The 19,003-nt window shown below is 46.4% G+C and overlaps 1 protein-coding gene across 1 annotated transcript in view; it reads right to left on the reverse strand.

The window, feature by feature from the left end:
- Window positions 1–19,003, reverse strand: part of LOC144754118 (butyrophilin subfamily 3 member A3-like) — a 602,932-nt gene that overhangs the window by 569,420 nt on the left and 14,509 nt on the right. The window contains exon 2 of the mRNA XM_078641685.1: window positions 7,060–7,136. Within this exon, the coding sequence (XP_078497811.1) occupies window positions 7,060–7,136 (77 nt within the window). The remainder of the gene's footprint in view (window positions 1–7,059; window positions 7,137–19,003) is intronic.

A 19,003-nucleotide genomic window follows, 5' to 3' on the forward strand; every position in this document is an offset into this window, starting at 1 on the left:
TGACTCCATAGTATTAGGACATTCCTTGACAGTACAAGTTCCACACTCCGTGGAAGTTCTTTTAAACCGAACACAGACTCAGCACTTGACAATTGCACGTTTAACAGGTTATGAATTGACACTGTTCCAGCCACACATAGAAATCAGACGCTGCAACGTTCTAAATCCTGCTACACTGTTACCGTCAGTTACTTCAAATCCTGCCACACATGACTGTGTGGAAGTTGTTAACACCATGACAAAGCCAAGACAAGACCTGACAGATATTCCATTACCAGATCCGGACCTGACACTTTATGTGGATGGTTCATGTATGAGAACAAGTACAGGAGAACTAGTAGCCGCGTATGCAGTGACTACTGACACTGAAGTTATAGAGACACACCGCATTGATACTCTGTCCGCTCAAGCAGCAGAGCTAGTCGCTCTGACCCAAGCCTGCATACGTGCCAAGAACCTGAAAGTTAACATTTACACAGATTCACGTTACGCATTCGGAGTCGTACACGACTTTGGAGTGCTCTGGCAAGAAAGAGGTTTTATGACTTCTCATGGAACCAAGATTCAGCATGGTCTCCTTATTCAAGCTCTGTTAGATGCAATACATTTACCGACAGCTATCGCTATCATGAAGTGCAAAGCACATACGAAAGTCACTGACATCATTTCCCAAGGTAATGATCTAGCAGATCAAACAGCCAAGCTCACAGCTCAGACTCCAGACATTCCAGTTAACACGACACAGACTTACGCTCCAGTTCAGACTACATGTATGACAGTTAAGGACCCCACTCAAGATGTCATAGATATCCAGTTACATGCTACTCCCGATGAAATCAAGAAATGGTCCGAACAAGGACGGGTCCAGACAGATCAGGGATGGTTGACGAAGGGAAAAGCCACATGGTTTCTCCCCGACTCAATGGTTCAAGTCATTATTAATACCGCACATAGTCCTGCACACTTAGGAGAAAAAGCCATGTTAGACAGTATCCAGAACATTTGGTTCAACAAGCATTTACGAGCTGCAGCTAAGCAGAAAGTCCGTACCTGTATGATATGTTGTCAGTTCAATCCAGGTAAAAGTGTCCCGGTGGAACAAGGGGGATTCCAGCCTCCGGACCACCCTTTTGAAGTCCTCCAAATGGATTATATTCAGATGGAGCGATGTCGAGGTTTCAAGTATGTCCTTGCAGTTGTATGCGCTTTGTCCAGGTGGACAGAGGCATATCCAGTTCCAGATTACACAGCCGCGACCACTGCCAAGCAGCTGGTTCGTGAATTTTTCCCCCGTTATAGACTCCCTAGGGTCGTGTATTCAGACAATGGCCAGCCATTCTCATCTGAACTCATGAAGCATGTTTCCCTTCTGTTAGGGTACCAGTGGAAGTTTCATTGTGTACGCCATCCTGAAGCAGCAGGTCTCGTAGAGAGACATAATCAGACCCTAAAAATCCGCATCGCTAAAATCTGTAAGGAGAAAGGTGTAGACTGGCTAGTAGCTCTGCCAGTCGCCCTGTTTTATATGCGCATGGTCGCACATTCCAGATCAGGTCTGTCCCCGTATGAGGTCGTATTCGGCTGCCCCCCGAATATGTGGGGTACACCTAGACCCCGAAGTATTACAGATGTTTCCAGTAATATGCTGACAGATTACCTAGCTTCCTTGATGTCTGCCCTACACTCTTGTCGTTCACAGGTTGCCGCCGCATTTCCAGACAATACCGAGGTGAAACCGCATGAAATCGCTCCAGGAAGTTTGGTCCTTGTCCGGAATTTTGATCGTTCAAGTCCGCTGGAGCCCCGTTGGAAACAGCCTCAACTTGTCCTTCTGACCACCCGTACGGCCGTGAAGTTGGAAGGCCGTAAGGGTTGGGTCCATCTGTCTCATGTCAAGAAATTTCACGGACTCCGAAACTAAACTTTTAATGACATTTCTACAGACATTTCCTTTTCTAAAGACTGCCAGAACTTTAAAAACTGCCCTATTCTCAAGGACTGTCCCGCTACAAACTTTGATTCCAAGCCTCCCCTGTTAGAGGAAACTCCGCAGCAGGAGTATAAAAAGAAGCTCCGGTCTAGTAAAATAAGTCAGCCAGTTTAATTGTCTAAGTCCCCCTCGGGTGAAACGGTTAGACAGGTTTCTGACATGTATGAGATAGACCCCCATAGTGAGAGAGTTAGTCAAAACTCTATCAGATGTATCGTTATTCTATGTTTTCTTCTATTTTTGAGTTTGATGGTTACCTGCACAAGTTATGCATTGCATTTATGTTTTTCAATTTCTCATGTAAATAAGTTTTCTAATGCTACAGTAGAGCACACATTTAGTGATCTGCCTCCTCACGAGCTGTCCTATCGTCTTGCTATGCGCAATAATACATTCATCAGAATGCTACACTATTCACACCAGACCAGCAATGCCACTAATTGTTGGGTGTGTGGTCGACTCCCCCCTTTCCAGACACCGAAGGGAGTTCTGCCACTCTTTCCTTATCCATTTTCACATAATGGTTCGTGTGGAGCATGGTCCACGTTAACGTCATCCTCAACTGACATGTCCCTTCTGAATAGTACATGTTTTCCAGACAAGCAAGGTCTCTTCCATAGAACCGGGTTAGATCTAGAAAATGAAGTTTATAATTTAGGTAATTATTCTTCGAATTTTATGGTCCTGAATGTTCAGTCTGATACTACTCCAGATTTACCTGCTATTTCAGTACTTCCAGTCAAAGGCGAATTATGTGTCCGAAAGAATGGTTCTGCACATGTAGGACATAGTGATTGTACTACTATTGTTAAGTATAGTGACAGTGGGAAATCTATTTTTAAAGCCTCACGTCATTCATATTTTGTTTGTGGTCAGACCGCATATGTTCGTCTGCCCCTCGATTGGGATTGAACCTGTTACATTGCCTTCCTACTGCCACCAGTTTTCCTAGCCCCATCCGATTATCATAGAAACACACATCTAGTACACATTAGACATAGAAGGGAGATCGAGTCCCCGATTGTCGATCAAACTGAAACTACTCTAGAACAGTATCAAGATTTTAATAAAGGATTCTTCTTCTTTATAGGCCCTGTCCAGAATAGTAAGCTAATCCGTAGGTTAACCAGAACCCTTGAAGCAGTAGTGAATGAGACTACTTCTGCTCTAGGTAACTTAACCGAAGAGCAATCTGCTATGAGATTTGTCGTGCTCCAAAATCGTCTCGTTCTTGACGTCATACTGGCCGATAGAGGAGGAGCATGTAGAGTCATCGGATCTAGTTGCTGCATTTTCATTCCTAATAACGCGCCGTCCGTTTATTCAGCTATAACCAGACTTCATAAAATTGCCCATCAGTTACACCAGAATCCAGGCACCTGGACATGGTCCGGTTGGCTCTGGAGTATAATTTCTGCCTGGGGATGGAAAGTATTGTCATTCCTAGGTATAGCAGTAATGATCGTTTTCAGTTGCTGCCTCTGTTTACAATGTGGCCCTGCGATTTGCGGCATTTGTGCTACATCCTGTATTCCTAGTCTTAGTCCTAGTCCTAAGTCCCGTTCCAAGCCAATTCGAGACGAGCAAATGATACTGTATGAAATGATAGATGGTATCATGAGTATTGATGTTTCCTGATGGAAACGTAGTGACAAGGAGGGAATGTGGAAAAATAAATTTTGCCATGTTCTGTGTCCCTACGTGTTCCCCACCTTATGTTATATGTGCATGATTAATATGCATATGTATTCCCTTATGATCAATTAAAGGCGCAATTCTAGTTGTGTCCATCTCTAGTATGCCAGTTTCCAGTTCTCGTGATAGCTACGAGTATTAGGCCTATGTAAAGTTATGTTGCCACGTTTCACAGTGTGCACGTTAATTCAGTAAAAGTCCCCGTCTCTAGGCCTCAAAAGGGCCCGGACACCAGATTGAGCTCCTGTCTCCTGAACCCTCGCTGAGGAGCGATACAGCCCCCACCTGTATCCCTGACCCTTCACTTACTTCCTGCCTCACAGTACCCGGCTCGGACTGGCTCTGCCTACCAGTCTGCCAAGAGTATGTTATGATTCTAGTTATCAGTCCAGCTCTCCTTCTCTGCATTCCTAAGCTACTGAATCGCATCAATAGTTTCAGTCATCGTCTAGCCTTTACGTCTCCATGTAAGAGAAATACTGTATTAATGGTCATTTAATATTCCCTGCACTCGCACTACATGTAGAATAATGCATGCACCAGTCTTAGAGTCTGTTAGCCTTTGCCCTGATAACTTTTGGATTCTATCAACATGTTCTCTAAACATCAGATACTAGATAATGTTTAGGTACATGTCGCTCTGACTCTCCAGACTTTAGTCTCCTCTTCTAGCGCAGAAGTCATAGCCCCCAGTTTCTCCTAGTAACACGTCATTGCCAGCTTGCGCGCACCACTAGGTCAGAGGTCCCGGCTCCTTAGGTAGCCCCCTCCATGTTTACGCCCCATTTATGACATATTCTGTTACGTTTACATCACATGTCTATGTATACGCCTCTTGTTACACCCATTTTATGCCTTATCTTTCGCGACTGCTACAAACCCCGCCCACTGCTACGCCTACTGTATGTACTGCAATGCAATTGTTTAACTATATATACTTGTGCACTGTTATTAAAGTTACCCCCCTTATGCCCCGATCCTGCCCCTGGCAGCTGCCATCCTATTCCCGTGCAGGTTGTCCTGTTGCTGTCCTTTATGCCTGTATTAAAACCTGCAAACTCCAGCTACCTCGAATCTTGACTCTTATTTATTGAGCTATCTGTTATTGTATATCCTAAAAAATAGATCCGGTATTTAATTATTTATTTACCACACGTGGGTCCTACGATCACTACGCCACTGGAGTCGAGCAGAACGAGAGTCCCTTATTGAGGAGATTTTTTTCGGATTCTGTTTGGTTGTATCGTGATAGACTAATGACTAAATCAGGGTTCTTCTGATGCGGTTTCTCAGATTGTATCTGCCACTTCTGTCACTTGCCTCTTCTTGGTCTCTTGAGGTTAAGAATCCGCATCCCCTTGCTCTTGTTCGTCTTGAGCCTCGACCTCTTGTCTTCCCCCTCGGTGTTTGCTGCTCCTGGTAGAGCAGCTTCATCTCCTCTAAAAAAGAAAATTTCCTCAAACCCATTGGTCTTTGTTCCCCATCACTCAGATTCGATTCTGATTCACTTGTTATTTGCCCAGTGGTGGTGTCAATCTTTGCTTTTCTTGTTTCCCATTGTTGTTTGAAAATTTCGAATCTTTTCGCAAATGTGAGGATTGTCCCAAATTCGTAGTCGTCCTCGTCCCTACGAAACTTCCATTGTTTTCTTTCCTGCACCTCATCCTCATGCTTATCCAGATTGCGTTCCATGTCAGCTCATAGTTTTTTGATCACTCCGCTGTCCTCTTTGGTTGCAAATATTTAGTTTTCAATTTCCGCTATTTTCTGATGGAGCTCTTCTATGTCTTTCCTTGCGTATTTTATGATAATCAGCATCATGTATCTCGAGCAATCCATATTATTTTTACCCCATTCCTCAAGCATTTCAAGCTTGGTATCAGGGTGGTTCGGAAGGGTAAAAATGCCCCCGTGGTACCATATTACATTCCACATATTTCTCAAGAGTGATCATTTCCCAGCCTCGGGATATTTCTTTGCGCATTAATTTCTCTAATTGTGTAAATAGCTGTTTGATGGCAGTAACTGGTGGTCGTGTTGATTTGCCCACCTCATCGCTATTTTTCGATGTGGCTGGTCCTCTCTGGAACATGTTTTCTGCTTTAGAAATTCATTTAGCTGCTCTTTCTTCCATTATCTGATCGTGGATTAATCCTGTAATGTTTTATTAGTGTTCATGTATGTCGGCCCTTGTGGCGTCTTACTCCTTCTCGGAATGGTATTTTAGGTCGGTTTTGTTGGGTCAAGTTTCAAAAACACTGAGGGTTCTTTTTCAAGAAAGGGCTGTGGCTTAAATTGCCCTGCGACACGATCCATCTGACACGTAGATCAAGAGCGGTTGCTCGGGAATGAGTTTCAGTTCCCGAGACGGTAGTGCTTTTAAATAGTAATTATTTTATGGCTCCCTTCTTACTGCAGGAAGCGCAACATACAGTCGCAGGCGTTCTCTTACCTGGGGAGACTCTCGCTCGTGTCGGCGTCCTCCGACCCCGCACGTCGGCGCTCAACCCGGTGTCTGCGACGCGATGTGTTGCTTTCTTTCTCCTTCATAGCCATGAATCCGTTTGTCAGTGCCACATTTAATCAGAACTGATCGTGTGTGCGATTGTGGACTAAGTGTCAATATATATATATGTATGTAACAATGCAGACAGAACTGCACAGTGCCATCACACCACAGGCACTGCAATGAATGTGTTGTTACCATGCATTCCATTACAACGCAAGTCGTTACAATGAATTGCTTTAGGGAATCCACCACCTTCTCTACTGTAGCACAGACTGGAGTTGGAATAGTAAAAAATGATATTCCAAAGTCCAGCGCTTCCCTAAGGCAAGTCATTGTAAAGACTTGCATTGTAATGGAATGCGTGGTAGCGACGCATGCATTCTAATGCCCACATTGTAAAGGCATGAGTTGTAAAAGCATGTGTGAATACGTCATACATCCATATATTTATAAACAAACGTTTTGTATGTATTTAACAGAATTAGTGTGAAGCAAAATTTTATTTTTGATATTTTTCTACTTAGTATTAGAAGTACACAGACACCATATTTTAGTAAACAATATTTTTGACACAATATTTTTGACAACTATTTTGTTTACCACAATATTGTGTCAGTGATCGCCTGATGAAGAAGAGTCTGATGAAGAGTTTTTTTCCTCAAGGTGATTTCAAGTCTTTGCAGCCGAAGCCACCTTGTGAGAAAATCCCCCTCCACTGTGGGAGCCATATTTGAATATGAGGGAATTTCTTCAACAAGTGTGGTAGGTTCAGGGACCCTGCTAAACGAGAGGATTGAATGTCTGTCATTGTAAATTCAAAGAAGGCCCAAAATGATCAAATAAGAAAAGAGAGTTGTTCTCCTACCTGAAACATATATTTGATGGTACAGACACAGTAGCAGCAATGGGGGGAGTCGTGGCACGCACAGGAGTGCCATCATTCTGTGAAGAGGAAAACAAATCCCACAAGTTACTCATAGAGATAACAGTGAGGAACAAAACTATGCAGTGATTGAAACAGCTACACTTCTCACTAAGGTTTGTGTGCAGAAGACTCAAATATTTGATGAGTTGTCGTGCTTATACTTCACCTTGGGATGCAGGTACGCATTACCAAAGAAATCTTTACAATAAATGTTTATTCGTTCATAACATTTACAAAATTAGAAATGACATTATGCAATGTCGTAACAATTTAACAAAATGTACAGAGAATAAATTTGTTCATAACAGATGATCTTATGCCTAGTACACAGCTCCCCAATAAGCTACTAACTACACTTTTAGTGTTTTCCTTGAACAGATATAACTTAACTGTCACTCTTAGCAATAGCTATGATCTAAACTGTGTATTGATTACAATTCAACAATACCAATATGTACACGCTAAAGTTCATCTCCAATGGGCCCATGTTCAACTCTTAGGCCATACATCCAACTTTTTACTCACCATCTGAGTGCAGGCATATTGATCTTTATCAAGCAAAATCCTCAAATTATCAGTTTATTTCACTGTGCATACTGCACATACTCAGTGTAAACATTATCTCCAGTTCCACAAAGTACAGCAATCGGTCCTACAGGTCAATGTTTGTTACATCGATCTATTCACAAAACTGTATAATACTTTCATCTGTCACCTCTGCCCCAACTCCAATCGCTCCATGCAGCAAGGCATTCACAGAAAATAATTGGGAAATATAAACTACTTATTTCAATAGCAAGTTACTGAGACCAGGGGCCTCATTTATGAGAAATGACTCATCGCTGCGTGAAAGCAGCGATGCATGACTTCTCAGTGCGCACTCCTTGCGGCATACCTGATGCGTCATATTTAATGTATGAGGAGGAGTTACAGATACGTCAGTATTTCTGACGTATCTCTAAGCGCAAAAGTCACGCATTGCTGGAATGTGTCACAAAAGTCACGCAACTCCATCAATGCGTCCTTTCACATGGGGAAAGCCCAATGTGAAAGGGCTTGCATCAGTCTTACGCCTGCAGTGAGGAAGGCGCAAGATTTTGACGCAACAGCATCCTAAAAGTGACGCAGTGAAATCTTATAGATTTCACTGCGTCACTATTACGAGGATTTTTGCGGGGGACGCAGGTATAATGTAGCGCAGGGGTTTACAAAGTGACGCATCTGCTTAGATGTGTCACTTTGTAAATAGTGCGCAACAGGAGGCATGTTTTACGCAGCCAATGCGTCATAAAAAGTGACGCATCGGAAGCGCAAAACTGACGCAAGGCCTCATAAATGAGGCCCCTGGAGTATAAACTTAAAGAATGTGACTTTCTCCTTTGTTATAAATATGTCCTTTTGTGGGCAAAACCAACCATATAGCATATGCTCTGATAGAAATCGATGGGTAAAGTAGCTGGAGTCGGACCAACATCTTGTTCATGTTCATGGATCATACTGAAGCTTTACATCCACTGCACTTGAAGAAGACCCCTGCACCCATCTCTGGTGTAGGGCATGGGCATTAGGAATGCTTCCCTTGGCGGCTACTTCTAGGGCCTGTTATGGGAGAAACAACAATGATTCCCCTGTGCCAAAGTGCGCTCCTTCAAAATAGCTGTTTGCACAGCTGCAAGGATCTTTTCAATGGAAGTAAAACATGCGTCCGCTAAGGAATACTTGTGAGACTTGTGAGAAATAGGGACGGTCTGTCCTTCGTCCTAAGTCATATAGGTGTAACTATAGCGACTGGATAAGACTATGATAACTAGGTTGGTTTTGTTATCAATGGTTTGAAAATGTTTAGCCTCAAGCATGTCTGCCTGTAGAGCACGCAATTATTTGTATAGCTGTCAACTATATTTTTAAATATAGTTTTTAATTTTAAGCTATTTCTAATTATTCATTTAATTTTTAACAGTCATTTCTAGTGTTGTAGCAGGCGGTAAGGTCCCAGGTCCAGCGGGCTCATAGATTCCTATCTCTACAAGGCAAATAGCTCAATCAAAGTTCCTGCACCCTTGCCCTATCCTTATTTTTGTTGGCAGGGAATTTTTTCTTTAAAGCTCATCCTGCAGCACCTATAACAGTAGTTTTCATGTCCATTTTCGTTCGGTTTGATTTACGCAAAGTTACAATGGGCAGGAGTTGGAAGCTGTGTCACCTAATAGATACACTGACGGCAGTAGGCGCACAAGTGTTTCTACAGGAACCTTGGGCGTGGCTACGGTGCGACGCGGAATGGCTGCCTTGTAAGGGAGCTCTGTGCGCCGGAATCTAACACTTGGCGATTACCATCCTTCCAGCCTCCGTTTATGGCTCGAAACTACACCGGTGGAGCCAGGGAGGGAGCGGGCACAAGTTGTGGCGAAGTAGAAGTGCAGTGACCACGCCTTTCGCCCTGAAATCCTGGCATCTGCTGCCCGCGGGGTGAAGGACAAAATGGTGGACCTGTGCCGAGCGCAGTGACGAGTGACTGGGGCTGCGGCAAGCGAAATCGCAGAGCGGAGGTGGTGGCGGCGAGGCTCGGCCGCCCTGCGCTGGCGGCAACACTCTCTGCCCAGCGGGAAGAATCTTGAAGGTCTGCATTGGCTGCGGGGAGCCCTCCGCCGGTACCCAGCCTCGAGGAACTGAGGTGGTGGTGGTGACCGGCCAGCGAGAGGTGCGCACGGAGGCCTGTGGCGCGGCTGGAGCGGAGCAGAGCAGCGGCGCCGCGTGACGAATGCGGTAAGTGAGGGCGCTTTGTATGGCTGGGGCCGGCTGTGCGGTCCTGGAGGGGCGCACGGGGAGAAGGTTGCGTCCTGTGGTGCCTGCGCGGTGGGTCACTGCGGTCTGGGTCAGAGCGGCGCCCCTCATGGTGCCTTGTTGGTCCCTGAGCTGCCTGGGGCTACTGTGGGGTGTCGTCGGCTGGCTGCTACACGGTGCCCCCCGGAGCTACAACAGACTGGGGGCGAGTGGGTAGCTGGGGCGAGGGCCTTCAGGGGCCTCGGGTGGTGGGGGGGCTGGTGGGAGCACTGTGAGTATAGCCGGTGGGAGTGCGCAGAAGGAGCCTGCTGGTGCGTAGAGGCCTTCTCGTTCTGGTGACGGCTGCTGGCTGATGCGAAGCGAGCGGCAGTGAGGATCTGTAAGACCTGGTGGCCACGGGGTGGTGAAAGAGGCGCCTTGACCTGCATAGCTGCTGGGGGAGCCCGCTACACGACCGATTGTGACACTGTGCAACAGGTGGTCCCTCGGAGGTGTCGTCGCTTGTCGCTATCTCGCTCCTGGATACCGGAGCCATGGGCAAGATGGAGCCCAGGCAGGCCAAATTGGCTTTTGAGGCCAAGCGACAGACGTGACTGATGGAGGAAACGCAGGGGCAGAGTGAGACAGGGGGGGCCTCCTCCGCGCAGGAGAATGTTGAGGATGAAAATCGCATGATCCTCCTTGAACTGCGTGCAGGGATTAAGTCCATTGACAGTAAAATAGATGCCCTAGCGACAGGGTTGGATATTGTGAAGAAGAAGGTGGACAAGCATGAGAAGCGGCTCGATGTCCTCGAAAACAAAGTGTCGGATGACCATGATTCGCAGGCTGAGGCGCGCACACAACTTCTTCACATGGAAAAGATATTGGAGGTGATAAGTGCAAAAAATGAAGATTTAGAAGCGCGGTATAGGCGCAATAATGTGCGGATTCTTGGCCTTTCGGAGACCACGCCGATTGCTAGGATGGAGCCTTTTATTGATGGTATGCTTCATGAACTGTTTGCGCCTGCCTTGTCCAGCGTGATGATAGTCGAGTGGGCTCACAGGTCCCTGGGGCCTAGGCTGAAGCCCGGTGTGCCGCCGCGTCCGATCATTGCCAGGATTCTTAACTACGCGGATCGAGACTCGATCTTGCGGGAGGCCAGGGCGAAGGCACCAGTGACATATAAGGGTGCCACGCTATCCTTTTTCCCTGACTGCACCCCGGCGGTCCAGTCGGCGTGGCGCAAGTTTCTCCCAGTGAAAAAGTTACTCCAGGAGGCAGAGGTGCCCTATGCCATGCTGTACCCTGCGAAACTAAAGGTGACTCATGACGAACAGGCTCATTTCTTCACGGACGCCAAATCGGCATTGAAATTCACAAAACAGATATGTAAGGACAGGCAACACGAGAAGCGGGCGGCGTCAGAGAGGCAAGAGTCGGGTCTGGACGATGCTGACTGAAAGATTGCTACTTGCTATGTTGGACTTCTATCTCAAGTTTGTAATAATGACAATCTATCTTTGTTATAGCTCATTCTGGGAGTTGTAGCTCTAGTCGACCTATGAGGGCAGAAGGGTATGGCACTGATGTATATCTGTTACTCTCCCTGGGATCCTGGACGGGGGAGTGTGAACTCACAGTGTTATTGAAGTAGGAGCCACAGGGGCGTTGGAATGAGAATGATTCCGGCAACCGCACTTCGGTGCGAGTTTACGCGGCTGTACCTCTTCCCCCAATGGGTATTACCCGCAAAGTTGTTGCCAAAGGAGCGGCGGGGGGGGGATGGTCTCGACCTGATTGGGAGGTTGCAGTGGGTGGTGGGTGGAGGTGGGGAAAGTTTTTGAAGTTATTGTTTGTTTTTTGGTTTCCCCAAATAATGATCAATCTTAACTATGCAAGAAAGTAGACTGTGGGACTCGCCGCCTAAACTGCTAATATGTCTATGGAAGGTGCTCATGGTGCCCCTATGTTGCTATCTGGTATTGTTATTCCTTAGTATACACAATGACTGCTGATTGGGCTATGTTGACCTGGAATGTGCGTGGTCTTAACTCCCCCAGAAAAGGACGTCAGGTAGCAGCGCACCTGACTAGGCATGGCATACAGGTGGCCCTATTGCAGGAGACGCATCTGGCCTCGAACGTGATATGTGGGGCGCTTGGTCGATGGGCGGGCTTTCAGTTTGCTGCATCCTATTCCTCTTATGCGCGGGGAGTGTTGATTCTTATTAAAAGGGGGGTTGATTTTCAAATGCTACACACGTATGCGGATGGTGAAGGTCGCTGCGCGATGGTGTGTGGGAAGTTATGTGGCACGCTTATGGTGTTTGTGAACATGTATGGCCCTATTGTGGATGATCCGGCGTGTGTGACCCGCATGTGTGACCAATTGCGGATATGGCCTGCTGCGCCTGTGGTTTGGGGCGGAGACTTGAATACTTACCTAAACGCACAGTTGGACAAGTCTAATCTGGGAACGCACCGCACCCCTAAGGTCGTTGCGACCATATTGCGAGTTATGGAGTAGTTTGGATTGCAGGATGTGTGGAGAGTGAGGAACCAGGCCAGACAAGAGGGCACACATGCTACGCCAGTGCATGGTAGCTGGTCAAGATTGGACTATTGGTTGGTGGGGTAGGACGCTGTCGGACCATAATCCAGTGCGACTACTATTGAGGAATCCTGCTGGAGTGCGTCGCCCCTTCACATGGTGGTTGCGAGCCGAGGCGCTCCTGGACCCAATCTATGTCAAAACTGTGCATGACGCCATCGTGCAGTACTTCGCGCTAAATACGGGCACGGTTGATCAGGCAGCGACGCTGTGGGAGGCCTTCAAGGTCACCATTAGGGGGACCTGTATTGGTACGGCTGCGGGTATCCTTCGGGATATTCGGACGCGACTGCAGACCTTGGAGTCGGAGCTACGTGAGCTGGAGCAAGAGTATTCTCACCGACCAGACCTGGTTACCTTGGCCAAAATCAGGGAGTTATTCGCGGAACATGCTGAGCAAGCGGAGGCGGAGTTTAAATATGTATCGCGCAGGCACGCGGCTTGGTGCTATGGCGAGCCGGGCAGACCAGGTAGGACGTTGACGTCCAAGATCAAAGCGAGGTCGGAGCAGAGCCGGGTAGACAGGATAGTAGACGACAGGGGCGTGGAACATTGCACCCTGGAGGCCATAACAGAGCAGTTCCGTGGCTTCTAGGCGGACCTCTATGGCAGGCGGAGTACGCCATCTACGGAGGACATGGATGAGTATCTAGATGGCATAGCATGCGCAAGGCTGTCGGACGCGCATTGTGAGTATTTGTGCCTCCCCATTGATGAGCAGGATGTCAAGCTAGCGATAGCGGCATTGGCTAATGGTAAGGCGCCGGGTCCTGACGGGCTTCCGGTTGAGTTTTATAAAAAGTACGCTGACCTTCTCGCGCCGCATATCCTGGCGGTGTATGCAGAGGTGCATGAAGCCGGGATGCTCCCTCCGTCCCTTCGAGAAGCACTCATCATCACACTGCTTAAAAAAGATAAACCCCCGGAGAGTTGTGATTCATATTGCCCGCTATCACTGATCAACATCGATGCAAAGATCCTGGCGAAAATTATCGCTACCAAATTGCAGCCCCTAATGCCTGGTCTGGTATTGCCGGATCAATCGGGCTTTGTGCCTGAGCGGTCCACCTCGCACAATTTACGCAAGCTCTTTTCCATGTTCCAGGTGCTGGAACCCACGCTGGAGGCCACGGCAGTGATACTCGACGCTGCCAAGGCGTTTGACTCTGTGGAATGGTGATATATGCACTACGTGCTGACTCGTATGGGCTTCCCCCCTCTTTTCCTCCAATGGATAACGGTGCTGCACACGGCGCCGTCGGCCAGGGTAAGGGTAGGTGGCTTGAGGTCCGAACCACTGAATATAATGTGGGGCACTCGACAGGGCTGCCCCCTTTCGCCCATGCTGTTCGCGATTGTTCTGGAGCCGCTCGCGTGTGTGATACGACAGCGCCACAGGGAGGCGGCGCTGAATTTTCACCACCGCCCGGTTTCAATCTCCCTATATGCCGATGATCTGGTGTTGTTTATGCACGAGCCATCTACATTTATGTTGCAACTGCTGCGAGAGCTGGTACGGTTTGGACGCATATCTGGGCTCCAAATCAATTGGAACAAGTTGTTTATAATCCCACTCACGGAGGGGACCAGATGCCCCGATCCTGAGTATCCACTGGTGTGGTCGGCTGACCCTGTCAAATACTTGGGGGTGTGGGTGCACTGGGATCCGGTGGTTGTCGTCAGGGAGAATTATGGTAGGGCCTGTGCGAGCTTGGAGAGCACGATAGAGCATTGGTTGTTGTTACCGGTATCGCTGACGGATCGCATAGCCCTCATCAAAATGGTGGTGTTGCCTCGGTTTCTGTATTTATTTGTGAACGTGCCTATAGTGTTTACTCTGTCCTTCTTCAAGACGCTTCGGGGGCATTTGCTCCGACTGGTGTGGGGAGGTAAAGAGGCGAGAGTTCAGTGGTCCATACTCACCAGGGGGAATAGCGAAGGTGGCTTTGCAGCTCCGGATTTTTATGTATATTATCTATGCGCATAGGCTCAGTACCTGTATTATTGGTGCCGGCCTCACGCTTTTACGCCACACGTGGCGGTGGAGGAGGGGGATGCGGTGCCGGTCCCGTTGCACAGTGTTGTCACTCACAGCTCGCGGGGTACCCCTAAATCGGAGATCAATTCAATCGATGCCACGGTCGCGGCATGGCAGCGTATAGGGCGGTTGGCGCAGAAGTTACCATTATATGCACCAGACCTGCGATTAGAATGGCATGGGCAGTTGTCGGTCACCAGTGAAGGCCCGTCTATGAGAGTCCTAAGAGAAGTGGGAATTACCCATTTTAGTGATGTCTACCCAAATAGCACGTTCCTGGAGCAGGGGGACCTTGGCCACATACGGAATCAGTCACTCTTGTTCCGCTTCGCGGTTCATCGTCTGAGAAGTGCAGCCAGGGTACACTACGTCACTTTTCCCGAGGAGCCTCCGGTTCTGCAGTCGCTACAGGCGGTTCTCACAGTGCCTAATAACAAACGCCTACTGTCAAAGCTGTATAAGATGATCAAGGATGAATCAGTGGTGGGTGCAGACAAAAGCTGGGACATGTATGTGAACTGACTGGGTCGTTGAGTGCGAATGGTAATCTTAGAATTATCCATTTCAAATTTTTACATCAAGTGTACCACACCCCGGCACGTTTGTATAGATATGGCTTGCGGGAGATGGCGCGGTGTGACAGGTGTGGTCAGGATGATGCTGATTTTATACACCGGGCATGGACCTGCCGACCGGTGGCTGAATTCTGGGAGGCAGTAGTGAGTAGTTTGTGTGAGATGGTTGCGGCGGATCTTCCCTGTACGCCACTGGTGTGTCTTCTCTGTTGTGTGCCACACATTAAGGGAGTGAACCACAGGTTGGTACGATTGGCGCTTCTTATGGCAGCGAGGAGGGTGGCGATGGCGTGGGGGAGGGGTAGGAGCCCGGGCCTGAAGGATTGGCTGGCCGACTTGGTGTATTGTAGAGACAGTCTGAGTGTGTAGGCGGAAGAGCTACCCTTGCGGTCCAGGCCGAAAGACATCTGGGAGCCACTGCGCCTCTATTTGCTTGCACACTACGAGGGGAGCACAGATGGACCTTAATTGAGAGGGGATGGTCGAGGGGGGGGGGGGAGCGCAGGTGGAGGAGGGGCCTTCTTGGTGGCGGTGGGGCAGTCCTGGAGCGCTGCTCAGACATATGGATGGTATTTGGATTGATCAATCTTGTATTCTTGCATAGGGATTTAAACGGGGTTAGTTTTATATTTTTTGTAGTTTCCTTTTCATTTGTTATACGGGGGATTTGTTTTTATATTGCCTCAGGTCATGGTGCACATATGCTAGGTTCTGTATTGGTGCTGTAATGCACCTTCCTTGCACAGGCTAGCCTGTGATTACTTCTTGATTTAACGGATTACAATTGTGTGTTTTCATGTGCGAATTGTAACATTTATTCTACTATATTGCAAATGTGGATGTGTAACGTATCTGTTGCCATGTATGTCAATTTACTATAAAATGTAATAAAAAAAATGTTTAAAAAAAAAAAAGTGTTTCTACAGGAACCTGCACAACTGAAGTTTATCAAGGACGGACAATCACAATTTTTCCACTTTGAATTAGAGGCCTCTCAGACCCTGAGTCACTGGCAATAAGCACTATTGTACTTCAGATATGGGTCAAAAATGTAGCTGTCTCTTGGCTATAGCTGTTTTTTTAATTGTTTCATAATTGATTCAAGGGGGAATATTTTCTGGGAATTAAGCCATTATGTTCTTTTGTGGTAGAAATGGAGGGGCTGATAATTATCATGATTTTTTTTTTATTACGGGCGGCTGATGCGGTGGGGGTGGTTCTGGGGAGTGCCCCCATTGGGCTGTCATATCAGCTGACAGCAAAGGGTGTGGACAATTCTTTTTTCCAGACACGGGTGGGATGGGTGGACTTACGTGGTTTTAGAGGGATCATGAGAGGGGTGATTTTTTTTCTCTTCTACTTGCATTGTTTACTAGAGGGCGGTGGGGTTGGAGTTTGTCTAAAGAGTCACTAAGACTGGAAATGGAAAATTGAATTCTATATAAGACCTGAGAAGGGGAGGCAACTTGAGATTAAATTTAGGGAGGAATGAGACAAGTTAAGATCAATATAATGTCTTGTCTGCAATATTGGAATGTGGCTGGGCTGAATCAAACTTGAAAGCGGCAATTAATCTGGGAAGAATTAAAAGTCTATAAACCACATATTTTGGGAAGAGCCAAAACCCATTTGGCACATAAGGATCGCAAGTGTTAAAACAGCTGGGGTACAACAGCGTTATCTGCAGGTCCCAGACAGTCTCAGTACGGGGGTAGCCATAATAAAATCTAAGAACTTGAAAGTAACCCCGGGCCGAGTAATCCACTCAGCCAGCAGAGTTTGCAGAGCGCTCCGCTGGAAACGCGAAGTTGCGGCAAAACTCTGACTCCGTGGTGGAGTGTAGGAGGGCCCTCAGCCAAAGCCAGCCCCTTTAAAATGTTTTTAAAAACCCACTTACCTTCTCTGTGGGCACCAGTCCTCCTCGCCGTGGTGTCTCCTTCTTTCCGTCGTCCTCCTCCTCACGTCCCCGTACATATTACATCTTGTGTGAACGGCGCACAGTATTCACAAAGGGCGTTTACGAGTTAAAGTTAGACTTTTGTCTCAGTTTAACTTAAGTTTTGGTCTCAATTAGACTTAAGATCAAAACTTAAGCTAAACTGAGACAAAAGTCTAACTTTACTACTCCTAAATGCCCTTTGTGAATACCGTCAGTTCATCTTTAGAACTGGTGTGTATCTTTTCAAGAACAGAGGATCTGGTCTGGTGACTGGGTTTGAAGCAGTATTTGAACTGATTACATCATTCTTTCTTTCTTCGTTCTCCAGCCTTCTTGGAGGATTTCCAATCATTATACTGCTCAGCGGCTGTGGTGCCATCATCTTTCTCCTGTTCCGACAAGGAAATGAACAACATAGAGTACACGTATCCAATTCAACAAGCCTGCAGAGAGACTCTAGCTCGCTACATGGGACGTGCTTGGCTGTCTGAAATCAGCAAGCACTGGATGCTCACCTTTCGCAGAATGGATGCTACACATGTGAAATCTGTGTTCTGGTGCAGAAACTGTCTGACTGAAATCATCTTGGACATACAACTGGAACAGCCCCAGTGGTTTACCATGCACTGGAAACAATCATTTAACCTCTACGTGATCACCATAGACAATGCCGAGCAATGCACTTGCACATTCTACAAAATGCTACTTATGGCAGAGCAAAATCCCCAGTGCAGACTCTGTGTTGGTTTGTATGCTGATTTGAATTGATTAACTAACTACTCTTTTTTCTTTCTGCAATTATATTAATTTTGAATAAACCTATAATAGTGATACTTAGTATTTTTACTTTGTGCAGGTTTTCTTACAGCCTTGGAATAAGTCTGTGAGAGACTCAGACAGTCCAGATCCTGGGCATCAACCATCTTAACTAGTTAAATTGGAGTATCAACCCTCTTGTGTTTTTTATTCAGAGACCAAAATGTACTTGACCTGTTTCCTAAATGGCTGCTCATTTCCCAATCCAACATGGCCGTCATTGACTTCCATACTGATGATCTTTCACTTTGATGGTAAAGGGGTTCTAGCACTATAGGAGTTAGCACTTGCTTTTAGTCATTGTCTTAGTAAAATAACAGTTAAACCCTTCAATTTCTAACTTTCATGTAAGTCAAACTCAAAAAAATCATAAAAGAAAAAGTTGATAATCAAGAAAATCCTAAAATAAATTGATACCTATTAAAAAGTTAAACACAAACAAATAAATAGAAACAAATACTATAAAACAACTAGGTTGAGAGTAAATCAGCAGTCATATTCCTACTCTCTTCCACAGTTTCATTGGGGACACAAAGGCTGTGTTAGTAGCCCGACTAGCAAAGCCATTGTGACCCCAATGAAACCGAAAGCTGGCAATAATACTGTGTTTGCACTGTGCACTTTTTTGAGAGATACACTTCAATGGGGCCATCCACTGTTACACTGTGAAGCATGATTCAATGGAGTCACCTACTACTATCATCTGATATCACCCTCCTTTCGCTCTCTCGGGTGAGGCATTACTTTCAGTTAACTTTTAAGAGACAAACCAGAAGTCCATTTTTATTTTAAACTGTAACTCAGGCTTTATTATGTAAATGTTGGTCTCTGAACTTAGCTAACTATCTTTTTATGTCCAATAGCAAAATAATCATTTTCAAAATTAGAGCAGTGCCCCTGTAATACATATACTACAACAGAATCTTGTGACCACCCTATTTGTTTATTATGTATTCCTATTTATCAGTCATGTATAATATAAACTTTTGTTTTGAGTGAATAGGTTTCCTTGTTGCCTATGCATAGGTGGTGTGCAAAATGTGATTACTTTGTTGTTGCGTAATTATTTGTAATTTTGGCAAATTATGCAAAATTATGCTTAATTACACAAAAAACGAATCTGTTTTAGGGCACACA

Source organism: Lissotriton helveticus, chromosome 5_1 (genome assembly GCF_964261635.1).
Source record: "Lissotriton helveticus chromosome 5_1, aLisHel1.1, whole genome shotgun sequence".
Taxonomy (NCBI): domain Eukaryota; kingdom Metazoa; phylum Chordata; class Amphibia; order Caudata; family Salamandridae; genus Lissotriton; species Lissotriton helveticus.